Source organism: Dioscorea cayenensis, chromosome 15, assembly GCF_009730915.1.
Source record: "Dioscorea cayenensis subsp. rotundata cultivar TDr96_F1 chromosome 15, TDr96_F1_v2_PseudoChromosome.rev07_lg8_w22 25.fasta, whole genome shotgun sequence".
Classification (NCBI taxonomy): domain Eukaryota; kingdom Viridiplantae; phylum Streptophyta; class Magnoliopsida; order Dioscoreales; family Dioscoreaceae; genus Dioscorea; species Dioscorea cayenensis.
The window spans coordinates 12,238,032-12,251,021 of NC_052485.1; the positions used below are offsets into that span (position 1 = coordinate 12,238,032).

At 34.0% G+C, this 12,990-nt stretch overlaps 1 protein-coding gene across 6 annotated transcripts; it reads right to left on the reverse strand.

Annotated features, from left to right (window-relative positions):
* Nucleotides 1-6,465: 6,465 nt before the first annotated feature.
* LOC120277903 (probable inositol transporter 2) lies at nt 6,466-9,282 on the reverse strand. Of its 6 annotated transcripts, none has more exons than XM_039284764.1 (7): nt 9,187-9,282; nt 8,893-9,057; nt 8,541-8,611; nt 8,058-8,393; nt 7,875-7,982; nt 7,172-7,768; nt 6,466-7,061 (listed from the first exon to the last, which is right to left on the reverse strand). In XM_039284764.1, exons 2-7 carry the CDS (start codon nt 9,023-9,025, stop codon nt 6,573-6,575), a joined length of 1,734 nt encoding a protein of 577 aa, XP_039140698.1. In that variant the 5' UTR covers nt 9,026-9,057; nt 9,187-9,282; the 3' UTR covers nt 6,466-6,572. The 6 variants fall into 6 exon arrangements, with proteins under 6 accessions (XP_039140698.1, XP_039140696.1, XP_039140697.1 ...); XM_039284762.1 differs by having other exon boundaries at nt 9,150-9,265; XM_039284763.1 differs by having other exon boundaries at nt 9,139-9,245.
* Nucleotides 9,283-12,990: the final 3,708 nt, after the last annotated feature.

Genomic DNA, 12,990 nt, shown 5'->3' on the forward strand with positions numbered 1-12,990 from the left:
TCTAAATCAGCAAATTTTTTTTTTTTTGGCTTGTTTTAGAGCTACTATGTTAAGTGAAATGTCATGCACCAACTATGTTTTGTGAAGTTTGGAGTTTGTAACAGTACAAACACTATCAGTGACAATTTTGTATAGTTTCAAACACTTTGCTAACTTTGCTTTCTGCAATATGTATGAATTTTGTCAAACACTTATATGAATTGTCATTAGAAATACAATTTACATATATGTCTTCTTCCAGATATGCATGAATTTTGTTGGAGTGAATTGTAAAATACACTTTTAGTTTGGAATGCTGCAAATGTTAATTCAAAATATTGGTTGTGCTGTGGATTTGCCGAATTAAATTTGTAGCCAATTTAAAAATCTGAATTTTGCAAGACTGAATGATTGTTTGTACTTCTTCTAGTAAATTACTGGATTTGCAGTCGATTTACACAATTTGAATTAATTAAAATTGTTTGTTGAGAATTGGAATATACATAAGAAGGGGAAAATATGAAGTTTGGTTTAATGTTACAACTTAAAAAAAACATCCAAAGTTCCTCAGCAACAATCTTCATCTCCCCTCCAATGAACTCCTCCTGGTAAACTCCTTCTCCTCAAACCTCTCCTTCTTCTTCTAGTAAGGGCATTTATAAACAGACCACTGTAGTTTGGGAGAATGGTTGTTAGAGCTCGGATGGTTATCGCGAGGGAAAGAGATGAAAAATGTAGCAAAGGCAGGGGATAGGAAATGGCTGCTAGGGTTCGGACGTTCATCTGGATTAGAAGAGATGAACGAAAGGGGATGGCCACCAGTGCTTAATCGTAGGGTGGGGGAGAGGGAACGACTGCTAGGGCTCGGGACGGTGATCGGGAGGGGAAGAGTTGAAGAACAAAGGGAGGCGAGGGGATAGCTATCAGTGCTCAGCCGGTGGTCGGGGGTGAAGGAACAGTTGCTAGGGCTCGGGCGATGATCGCTATAGACGGAGGAGAAGAAAGGGGCAAATGGGGGTGAATAAGAGGCGGTGACGTGTCCGCCACGTGGAGGGGAGTAATCTATGTGGTATAAGTTGCTGATGTGGAGAAATGCTGACAGGGATCCTAGTCGCCCACGTCACAATTCTGGCGTCCACGTCATTAATTTTTTACCGGAATCCCCCAATTGCCCCACCGGAGAAACCAAATTAAAACTTTGTATTCATTTTGATACAAATTGAAAGATGGTGCTCAAACTGAAAATACAGCAAAGTTTGGTGCCCACCTGAAAAATTTACTCTAAAATTCATCAAAAATATGATTATGATTATTAGAAATAAATCAATGTTGATTTTATAAAGATATATAATTAATTTTTTTAATTTAATTGGGACAGGTTTGAGAGGTCCATTAATTATCTCTAATAATAATAATATTATTAATTTCATATTTTTTTTATTAATAAAAAAATTAAAACAAACACGTGCGTTGAAATTGTCAAATACTAGTATATAAAAAAATACAATCAGTGATAAATAATGAATGACTTGATAAAGATTGAAAACGAAGTCAATGCGCAAGCGGTTCGCATCCAAATTGATTACGTTCTGTATGAAAATATTGGCTGCAATAATGGCCACAACGATTTGAAATGAATCCCTAATTGTGTGTGCTTTGTTTCTTTTAATGATTATGACGTTTAAGTTGTGAGATTAGTTAGTGAGCCAAAAAGTAAAAATATTTGTTTATTTTAAAATCTTCAACCTGAACTATAATTTCCCTATTAGTGGGACTCCGGAGAAAATAAGTAAAATAATGATCTATATCATTGACCATGCAACAAGTACATATGAAATATATATACACAGGTCGCATCTTCTATGTACAGTCTTTGAATTTTAATCAAATGATTGTAAAACATTTCTCTTTGTGATAGTTGTTATATATATAGTGTTTAAACACAATAACATCAACAGCATTGTGAACAGTGTAAATTTGGATGTATAGTATTATAAATAATTACACAGTAAAAATTAAACCATTGAACCATCATATCATGATCATAATAGTAATTCAATCTATCACAGCCGTCCAACTTGATTTCTAGTGAGAAAATTTTAATAAAACAAACTCAACACTTTCTCACTCCATTCTCAACCCACTAAAATGCTATGGTCACTCTTACTAAACCTGTTACACTTTTTCTCCTCACACAATATTTTTTTTCTCTTTCTTCTTTCTTTTCCAATGCGGATGTTCAAATTACATTTACCAATATATATCTTAGAATATATATCTTTTACATCGTATCCCATTAGTATTTGGAGTAATAATTTTTATTTTTACTTTATTTTGTTCCCTAATTTAAACCAAATCCAAACCCATTTTCTTATATTTAAGATTATTTTTAAAATTAATATAATGAAAAATTATCTTAGTAAAAGAAAAGTAATATGATGATATTATTAAATTTAAATAAAGTCCATAATAATCTAATAAATTCATATGTCATTGCAAAATTGGAATAAGATCAACATTAAAGAAGAAAAGTTTTTTGAGCACAATAAATATAAGTTTCACATGCAAATTGAAACATACATCACTGAACATCCATCCTGTATATATCACATGGCAATAATATAGTGTCACAAAATTAAAATAAAATAAAATAAAATAAAATAAAATATATTATACTATATGAAACAATATAGGTAAATTTTTAATATTTTTTGTAAAACTTGACCATAATCTAAATTGAATGGTTTGATTAACAAAAAATTTTCATTCAGCTTTTTGGGAATGATTAGGTTTTTCATTTTATTTTGTTTTTTCATGCAACACTTCTATATATACAACACCCATGGATGAAGGAAAAACAAATAGAAAAAAAAAAATTCTGAAAGTAGCCGAATATTGGACTTAGTTCAGTTTTTATTTTTTTTAAAAATTTTAGTTCGGACAGTGTGTATCTTGTGACCCTTCTATCTTTAAATATATTTTAGGTGGTTCGCATTTTTTTTCTAAAACAAATTAATATTAAATGAAGACATGAACAAAATCAGTTTCACCTCAGCCATGTAATGAGCCTTAATTTATTAATGTCTTGTTTTAATTTTTTGTTATTTCATTGTTTTCTGATCCATCTGAAAAACCTCGCAAAAAATTTATTTTCAGAAGTAATGAGCTACGTGAACAAGTTATATGGAAGTATGTAGGGCTGTAAATTAGCCGAACCGAGCCGAGCTTTGTCTTGTTCAAGCTTGACTCGTTACTATTTAGTCGAATTTGAGCTTGAGCCGAGCTTTCTTCGAGCTTCATTTTTAATGTTCAAATTTGGCTTATTACTATTTTAACCGAGCTCGAGCTCTAATCGAGCTTATATCGAGCTTCATGCTCGAGCTCAACTTATTAAAAAAAATTTGAAGCTTAGACTTGGCTCGTTAGCTAGATTAAGGCTTGACTATTTTTTTATATTCTATTTTTTTATTTAATAAATTATCATTTAAAGCTTATTTAATGAATCATTATCAAGTGTGAGTCAACTCGATTTGAGTTTGAGGATCATTTTAGTAAAAGAATAATTTAAGCTTGTTTATGGAATTATTAAGCTTTGAGTTCAAGTTTGTTAAAATATTTATTAAATAAGTTAATAAATAATTACAATAATAACAAAATAAACATTGTGATGTAACTATTTATAAATGTTTTTTTTTTGTAATATTATTAACGATCCGGTAAATAAGGTTGTTCATGACACTATAAATGATTATATTAATGATTGTTACAAATAAAATTGTAAATGATACTATAAACGAGCTTTTGATTATACAATAAATGAGTTGTTCACAAGATTTAATGAGCCGAACTTGGTAATGTTCAAGCTTGGCTCGTTTATCTTACGAGCTCAATTAGTTTAATGAACTAGCTGACCCGAGCTTTTAACGAGCTAAGCTTTTGAATAGTAGTTTAGAGCCTTATATGTGTGACTCAAGTTGATAATAACGACATAGTCACATATTCATCTTAATATACATATATATATATATATATATATATATAAATGAGCTCACAACCGAGCATATAAACGAGCTTGTTCATGAGTTGTGTTCGCGAGCTAAAACGAGCCGAGCTTTCAGCTGCTCAAGCTTGGCTCGTTTATTAATCGAGCTTGAAAATGATGTTCAAACTTGGCTCATTTACAATATGAGCTGAACACCAACGAGCCCTTATCGAGCCAAACACCGAGCCGCTCATGAACGGCTCGGCTCAAATACACCCCCTAAGTATAAGCCAAAGGTAAATTTAAGTACTAAATTAAAAATATAAGATCTTAATTTATTATAATAAATAATTTTTTGAAGACTTCTAAAATTTTAAAACTTTAACTTGACCTTTGACCAGCCCTAAAAAACACCTATAAATGAATATAAAAAGACAAAATGAAAAAAAATATATATTTTGAAAGTAGGGTATAGAAATGGATATTGAAGAAAGAAAGAAGAAAAAATGGATTTCTTCCTCACCCCTTGCAAAATATGCCTTATTCTATTTTAATTTTTAATGGCATCTTCTTCTTCTGATCCATTAGAAAAGAAATGGTTAGAATTTGATTTTCAAAAGTTTGATGTGGGTGAACAAAGTTTCTTGTGAGCTAGCATAAGAAAAAAGAAAATTTGGTTCTCTTTGAATCTTCCAAAAGTATTGAACCGCATATCCCAACTTTATATCTAATTGAGGGGAGAAGTGGGGAAAAAAGGCCACATTCTGCAACTAGTTCTCAACATGGAGAGATGATTACTTACTTTTTTCACCCTTTTTTTTCAGTGTCTTTGCTCCCAATCAATTCACTGTGATTCCTTCTTTTAAACACACACACACACTATGATTATCTGTTAAATGGTTTTATAGCCATAGAAATTTTTCGGAAACAATTATCAATTGATAAAGAATGTGTGATGTGGTTGTCGTTCAACCAATACTTTGATGCAACTCCTAACTGATATTTGATTATGCTTTTCAGATTGTAATATTAAATTTGGCAAATATATATATATATATATATATATATATATATTGATTTGATGTTGAAACTAGACCGGTCCATGGGCCAGTCCGAGCCGGGTTCGGGCCGGCTTTATCCATAATTACTAAAATTTAAGCTTGTCCAAACCTGGCCCAACCCAAAAATCTGGGCTTTAACCTTTGCCAGAATTCGCCCAAATTTAATGACCTCTACCTAAGGCCTGTCTAAGCCTGCCCAAATAGGTTTTTCATCAAATAATATATAAGTTATAAAAAAAATTAACAATAATATTAATATATGAATATGACAAAATGTTATTCTACATAACACTTAAAAATTAAAATACCAAATATAAATATTTATATAATTACAAGAATTAAAATTCAAACCATTATAATCAATAATAATCAACAATAAATGTATATTATATAAGTATATACAAAACTAATTAATAAATAATCAATAAAATTCAAACCATATATATAAGTATATACAAAATTAATTAATAAATATATTTTATAATTCGGACCGAGCCAGGTCGGGTCGGGTTTTTAACAATGAAAATCAAACCTGGCCTATTTTTAAAATGGGGTTCTTTTTTTATCCAAGGCCCGGACATCGGGCTTTATATATTTGTTCAAGCCCTCCGATTTTTTAAACGGGCCTTCGGGCTTGGGCGTGTAACCCGACCATTGGACAGGTCTAGCTAAAACCCATTGGATTTCCATGTCTGCTAAATTATTGGTCCAAAAGTGTTCTTTTCATTCATGTTAGCATGAAATCTAAATTCACTCTCACTGATCTTCATGATTGTCATAAAGGCTAAAAAAAAAAACAAATAAAAGATTAAGCCCTTGAATATTTCTTTTTAGAAAATCAATTTTATTTAGACTTTTTGTCAAAATATTTCTCTAATAAAGTATTACCGATCAAGCTAAAGCTTTTTTTTTTTTTTTGTAGGGGGAAAAAAATTCTATGCCCTTAAAATTTCAAATAGGGCTACACTATTGGACAAGATTCTGGAAAGCCTGATCATGTGGGAGGCATCTAAAAACTGCTTTGAAACTTTTTTTGTCAAAAGAATTGATGATTTCAACAAGGAAAAATAGACAGAATTATGTATGCTTTCCAGAATCAATAATTTCCTTATTTCTACGCTCACCAGCTAGTGCACCTAATCCAATTACTTCACATAGAAACTTGCCAGCATGTAATAATGAAGGTTTGCACAATAAGAAAAGCCTTCCTAACCTTTCCAATCACTTGCTGTTTTCTGTTTTCTCCAAGTGCTAAGAATTCAAATCACTTCATTATTCTGTTTTTGGAATGTGTTGTGTGTTTCATGAGTTATGAGATATCAAAAATGAGTAAGAGGAGCATTTATTAAACATAAATAAATAAATAATAAGATGACTTTCCATAATATGAGAAACTTCCCTAACCTTTCAACTCACTATCTGTTATCTGTTTCGTGCAAGCACTAAGAATTAAAAACATGAAGATAATGAGGTAATAATAATAATAATATACTTTGAGGTAGGTCTGTAGAAAATAATACAGGTTCAACAGCAAAATGATAATGCACCATTCATACATTAGTATTAGCTTTCTTCTCTGATTCACCAGCTTGTTTTTTCCAAAAGGCAAAATGGACATCCCTCTGCTCGAGCATCTTCTCCACCTCCTCAATTGGCAGTCCTTTAGTTTCAGGGACAAAAACTAGGACAAAAAACAATGCCACCACAGAAATGACTCCAAAAATGAAGAATGTCCAGGAAGTCCCAATGGATTGTGTTAGTGATAGGAAAGACTGTGCAACAATTAGATTTGAAATCCAATTAGCAGTTGCTGCAATTCCTCCACAGACTCCTCTGAACCTCAAGGGATATATCTCTGAGTTCACAATCCAAGGCGCTGTTCCCATCCCTGGGGAAAAGAAAATTATGTATAAGGCTAAACCAATTAAAGCCAGCCATCCATATCTGCTTGGACATCCTCTAGTGTACCATAGTCTTCCTTCACTGTGGCACAAGTCTTTCACTGTGTTATTTGATATCAAACATGCTCCTGGGAATAGCTGCAGCAAATGGCACCCAAAGAAAAAAGAATTTATTCATTTACATTTTATATTAAGATTTAAAGAAGTTTATATTTTTGTATCATAACAAGATGAAGAAAGTTAGTTACCTTGTTTGTTCCAGAAGCACAGAATCCACAGTCTGGAGAAGAAGCCTTGAGGCATTTCATGCAATCCCAATTGGTAGTCGCCAAACTGAAATCTGGGCAGGTATAGGAAGAGAAATGGGATGTTTCCTGCTTGCTAACATTGGGTGAGTGTGATGTAGTTTCATGGAAGACACCTGATAAAACTCCGAGTGAAAGAATGACGCCACATAGACTAATGATCAGAAGCTTCTTCCTCCCTGTTCTATCTATGAAGTAAATGCTGACAATGGTACCCATTGCATTGAGACCTGAAGTTACAAGTGAGAGGGCAACAGCTGTCTGGTTTGATGCGAAACCGGCTAATTGGACAATGGTTGGACTATAATACATGACTGTGTTTATGCCGACAAATTGCTGAAAAATTTGAAGACCAACTCCTGCAATGAGTCCTCTCCTTACTGTCTTTGTTTTCAGCAACTTAGTAATGTTGATTTTTTCTGATGATCCTTCTTCCTTGATTTCTGCTTCAATTGAGTCTTTCAGTGCTTGTATTTCTTTGTCTGCTTCCTGAGCAGGGTATATTTTTCTCATTATTGCCTCAGCTTCTGCTTCTCTTCTCTGAAATATATTCACAAACAAAAGAAATGCTTTTGATCTGTGAATTTAGCCCTGAATGGAATTATAATTCTATGTTTCGATTTGCTAATGTCAAATGAACTACAACCTTCCTGTAAAGCCATCGCGGTGATTCTGGAAGAAGCAACATCAGTATGAACTGCAGTAAAGCTGGCAATGCTGCTATTCCAAGCATCCACCTCCAAGTTCCATGTACCTTAAACCAAAATTAACTGAATTTACAACATGATTGCAAGTGAATTTCAATGCCCATTTGGTCCGAAATACGTACATTTGTGAATGCTAGATTGATGAGGGAGGACAGAAACTGGCCTCCTGTAATCAGAAAGCCATTCGTACTAACAAGTGCACCGCGTACTTTCGCTGGAGAAGCCTCTGATATGTAGAGTGGGGATGTCATTGATGCCATTCCCACACCGAGACCCACAAAGACACGTCCTACAATGAGCAGAGTAGGACTCGGAGCCGCTGCCATAATGACGGCACCCACAAAGAAGAGGAAGTCTGCAACTAGAATTGAAAATCTTCGCCCGAATCGATCATTTGTCCATCCTCCAACCGCTGCTCCGACTATTGCCCCTGCAACTGCCATGCTCACAATCATCTCCTGTTGTTGTACACCATTCAAGTAAAGTTTTTTTTTAATATTAGTTAAATAACTAGCTAAAGATATATAGAACATGGTTTTAACTAGCTAGTGTTATGCAAAGATAGGTGATAAATAGATTGAATGATAGATATAGGGAGTGGAAACCTGTAACCATGTTTTTCGATCAACGGAGGAGAAATCATCACGGATGTAGAGCAATGCACCAGAAATCACACCTGGAAGTAAAGAACCATAGGAGAAATGTATGTAAATCAAACATGCTCAAATTTTAAGCTACTGATTGAGCTTAATTTCAATTAAATGCAGTAAAACAAATTCAATTCATCATCTCATAACATATTTTGAGCTGAATGCTAACAAAACTAATTTTTTGCTTATTTTGGAATTCTGTAAAGAAAATTTCTGATCCAGAATAGCAATTGATGAGCATGGATAAGAAATGTATGCAAAAAGAACATCTGAAGAGAAATATTGAAATATAGTTGAGTTGAATTACCAGTATCATAGCCAAAAAGAAGGCCACCGATTCCAGCAGAGAAAGCAAGCCTAAGAACATAAGGATTTCTCCAAGCAAGAGAGAAACACTCCTTGAAAGCTGAAGCATCAGCTTCAACAACACCTCCTTCCATCTCTTCTCTTCTACCTTCTTCCCTTCTCAGCACTGCAGAGTGAACAAAACCATAAAAAGAAGATAAGATGCGCTTCTCTAAGCAATCAACAAGTCAATGATATGCTTGTATGCCTCCAAGAGACCTTTCTTTATAAATCCTTTAAAGAAAGAAACCAAGACCTGCTTCTGCTTCTTGACTCTGGTAAGATAAGATAGGAAGTCATCTTTAAGGATAAACTAGAGAGGCCAACTCGGGAATACTTTGTTCGTTTGTCATGAATTTCATGCCTTTAGAATCTCTTGGTTTTATTTACATACACAACCCCATAGAACGTTAAATTGACACACACTGCCTTTTTTTACTTTGATATTGTTTCACACTTTAATAATTAAAAAAATGTTAATTTAAAATAATTTATTTAAGATTAATTTTTTTTAAATGAATCATTGTTCTCTTTTTATATTAATTATTTTACAAATTAATTATTAAATATATTCATTTAAGTAATTAAATTTTATGACAGAAAAAAATTTAGTGCTTGTGCTCTTTATATGGTTGTAACCAACCCATGATGCATGGTTGTACAGATCCCCTTTAATAAACCCTGAAAATTTGAGATTCATAAATTATTTTTAAGCCCCTGAAATTTTTTAAACTTTCTCCCAAGTCTTTTTGACAAAATTAATACCTGGTCAGTCCTTCCGTTATATTTTCTATACTCGTTCCTCCCTTTCGTCACCCCAAGCCGTGATGTTTTTGTTTAATCTCAAAACTACCCTTGAAAAAGTTTGGAGGGAATAATGGTGCCAAGTCAAATCATAGCATGGCTATTGTACTGGAAACTTGCTTTGGAAGTTTCATTCTTCTTCTACTTGTGTCTTGGTGAAGAAGCTGTTGTTCTTGTTCATATTGTTTCCATTCTAGATCCTCTTCATGTAAAGAACCATTTTTATCTTCGTTCCTCGTCTCCGTCTCCCCAGTCCAGAAAAGCTATCCAATGCAACGTTACACAAGCTGCAAGAATCTCATCTTAAGTGTACCATACGTCAATGATATCGTCTAGTTAGAGATTTTGTTCATATTATTATCTTATTTTTATCAACCACCATGTTCAAAAGTTGTCCGTTTATGACTAAAGGTTTTTTTGTTTTGTTGCTGCAGTGCCTAATGAACATGTTTCACACTGTTGTGAAATATAAGGGAGAGGGTTGTGTGTTAGATTTAACTGTCTTGACTGGCTGGGAATTATTATTGGAAGAAATATGTACGTATTGGCACCTTAAAGCTTCTTCGGTCAGAGTTAAATATATAATTCCAGATGAGCAGAAGAAAATGGCTTCCATTAGTTCCGAAAATGACTTCTAAACAATGTGCAACATTCACCGGTTATTCAAAATAAACGTGATTGATATGTTGTTAGAGACTATGAATAGTAACACGAAAGACAACTCTGGGTCATCGAGACCATCGTAAATATCATATATCTTTTATTCTTTCATTTGTTTTATATCTCTGCTTACGCGATAGCTATTGTCCTTCTATTCAATTTTAATGGTGTACACATATGATACGGTGATCGTTATGCTAGTTTTTTGCTCATTAAAACGTTTTCGTATTTATTCACGTTAGATTGTAGTTAGTTTTCAGTTTTGCAATTTAAATTTTTGGTTTTTGTTAATATTTTGGTAGTAAGCATTCAATTTTAAAGCGTTTCTATTTATTTATTAAACTAACAATTTACTTTTCCATCATACTAGGAAAACATTGTCAATGTTACCGTCAGTGTTACATGGAGGACCTTTAACAATACGTGATCCGTTAAGAGATTGAGAAGTTGGGTTTACTATGATTGGTCATCGTTTTGAAAATGCGAAAGACTTTAAGGATGCATTATGTGACTTAGCCGTCAAACGCAATTTCAACTTTCAGTTCATAAAGAACGATAGAGATGGAGTGACTGTGACATGTGCTAATGAGGATTGTCAATGGCGTGTTCATGCCTCAAGAGACGGAATCCTCCCTACATTTAGGATTAAAACAACACATGAACATACATGCGGTGGGGGCATTAACACACCATTTCACCTGAGAGCATCAAAGAAATGAGTCAGTAGGAAGGTAATAATAAAATTAAGTGATTGGCCTCTATACCGAGCAATGGATATACAACAAGATATATTACGTGACCACGGTGTTCGTCTGCAGTACAAACGAGCCTGGATGGGTAAAGAGTTGGCAAGGGGAATTCTTCGTGGCAGTGATATAGCAAGCTCTGATCTGTTGCTATGGTATGCAGCCAAAGTTTCTGAAACTAACCTAGGTAGCATCATTATTATCGACACTGATGAAGAACGATTCAAGCATTGGTTTTTCTATTTTCATGCTTCTCTTGATAGTTTCAAGCAGGGTTGTAGGCCTATGCTTTTTCTAGATGAAACTCACTTGTTGGACAAATATGGCGGTATCCTTCTGGGTGCAATAGCCAAAGATGGCAATGAAGGATTTTTTTCATTTAGTGTTTGCTATCGTGGATAATGAAACTGATGATAACTGGATATGGTTTACATCAACTTCGGGTGATGCAATATAAGGTGATGACGACTACACCAACATTGTCACATTCATCTCCGATAGGTTGAAATGACTTGTGAATGCTATTGCGAAGGTTTTTCTTTCCACCCCGCATGCTTATTGTTTGCAACATCTACATGCAAATTTTCTTAAAGCAAATGGGAAGCTAGGAAAGTCATTAAAGGATGAGTGCTGGAGTTTGATTATGAAGATTGCATATGCCTGTACGTCTTTCGAATATGATGAAGCTGTAGGCTCCCTATTGGCCACATCAGGACAAGCACAACATTGGATGTTCCAAAAATCGGACATGTCACATTGGTGCAATTACTTGTTTAGAGGCCAGCGGTGGGGTGAAATGTATTCCAATGTCGCATAATCTTTTAATGCATGGATAAGAGAAACATGACACATTCCTGTGTGTAAGATGGTAGATGCAATAAGGTGGTACCCATATTCAACCTCTTAATTTATTTCAGACGTCTCTAAATAGAATGCAAAGTTGTTACATACTTTCTCGTATTGATGTTTCTATCAACCATTTGCTTTTAATATTGTTCTTTCCTATTCTGATTTCGCTTAATCTATTTACTATTTGATGTTTGTGTTCTGTATTTTATATTTCCCTTTCGTTTATCACATTACTGTTTATTATTAGTAGTTGGTGTTTAGAAATTAGGTAATACGTTCTACAGTTTGCACTTGTATTATTACCCCTAAATCTTGTTATATTTTATATTTACCAACGTAATGGGCTCCACGTGCAATTTATACAACCTTTTTCATGATTTTAGGTTCAAGATGATGAACATGATGTACAACCAACGTAATTGTTGCTTGAAATGGGAAGCTTATCTTTGCCCTGTGATACACAAGAAGATTGAAGCGATAATCGACGAAAGTAGGTGCTTACTGATAGGTTGTTCAGATGGAGAATAGTTCGAGGTTGTTGACCACCAAAGTAATTCTGTTAATTTGCGTGATCGAACATGCTCTTGTCGCTGCTGCCAGGTATACAGAATATCATGTAAGCATGCTTGTACAACGATTATGCAAATTGATACAAATGTCCATCGCTTCATTAAACCATACTACACTATCGAATCCTACAAGTTGACATACAAAGAATCAATATTCCCTGTACCAGATCACGACAAACCATTGGACGACTCTCGCCAACTCCATATTCGACCGCCTATCTCAAACAAAAAAAAGGCCTGGTCATCCGGGGCGCAAACGAATTGAGTCACAAGCATGGCATGTGCGCAAAATACATTGTAGTCGTTGCCACTCAATCGGACATAACAGGGCAACATGTAATGAAGTAATCGCAGACTAAGCACCAGGTGGAGTGCATGTTTTTGTTGAACAATGAACTAGGGTAACATGTTTTGAAAATCATCCATGAATGT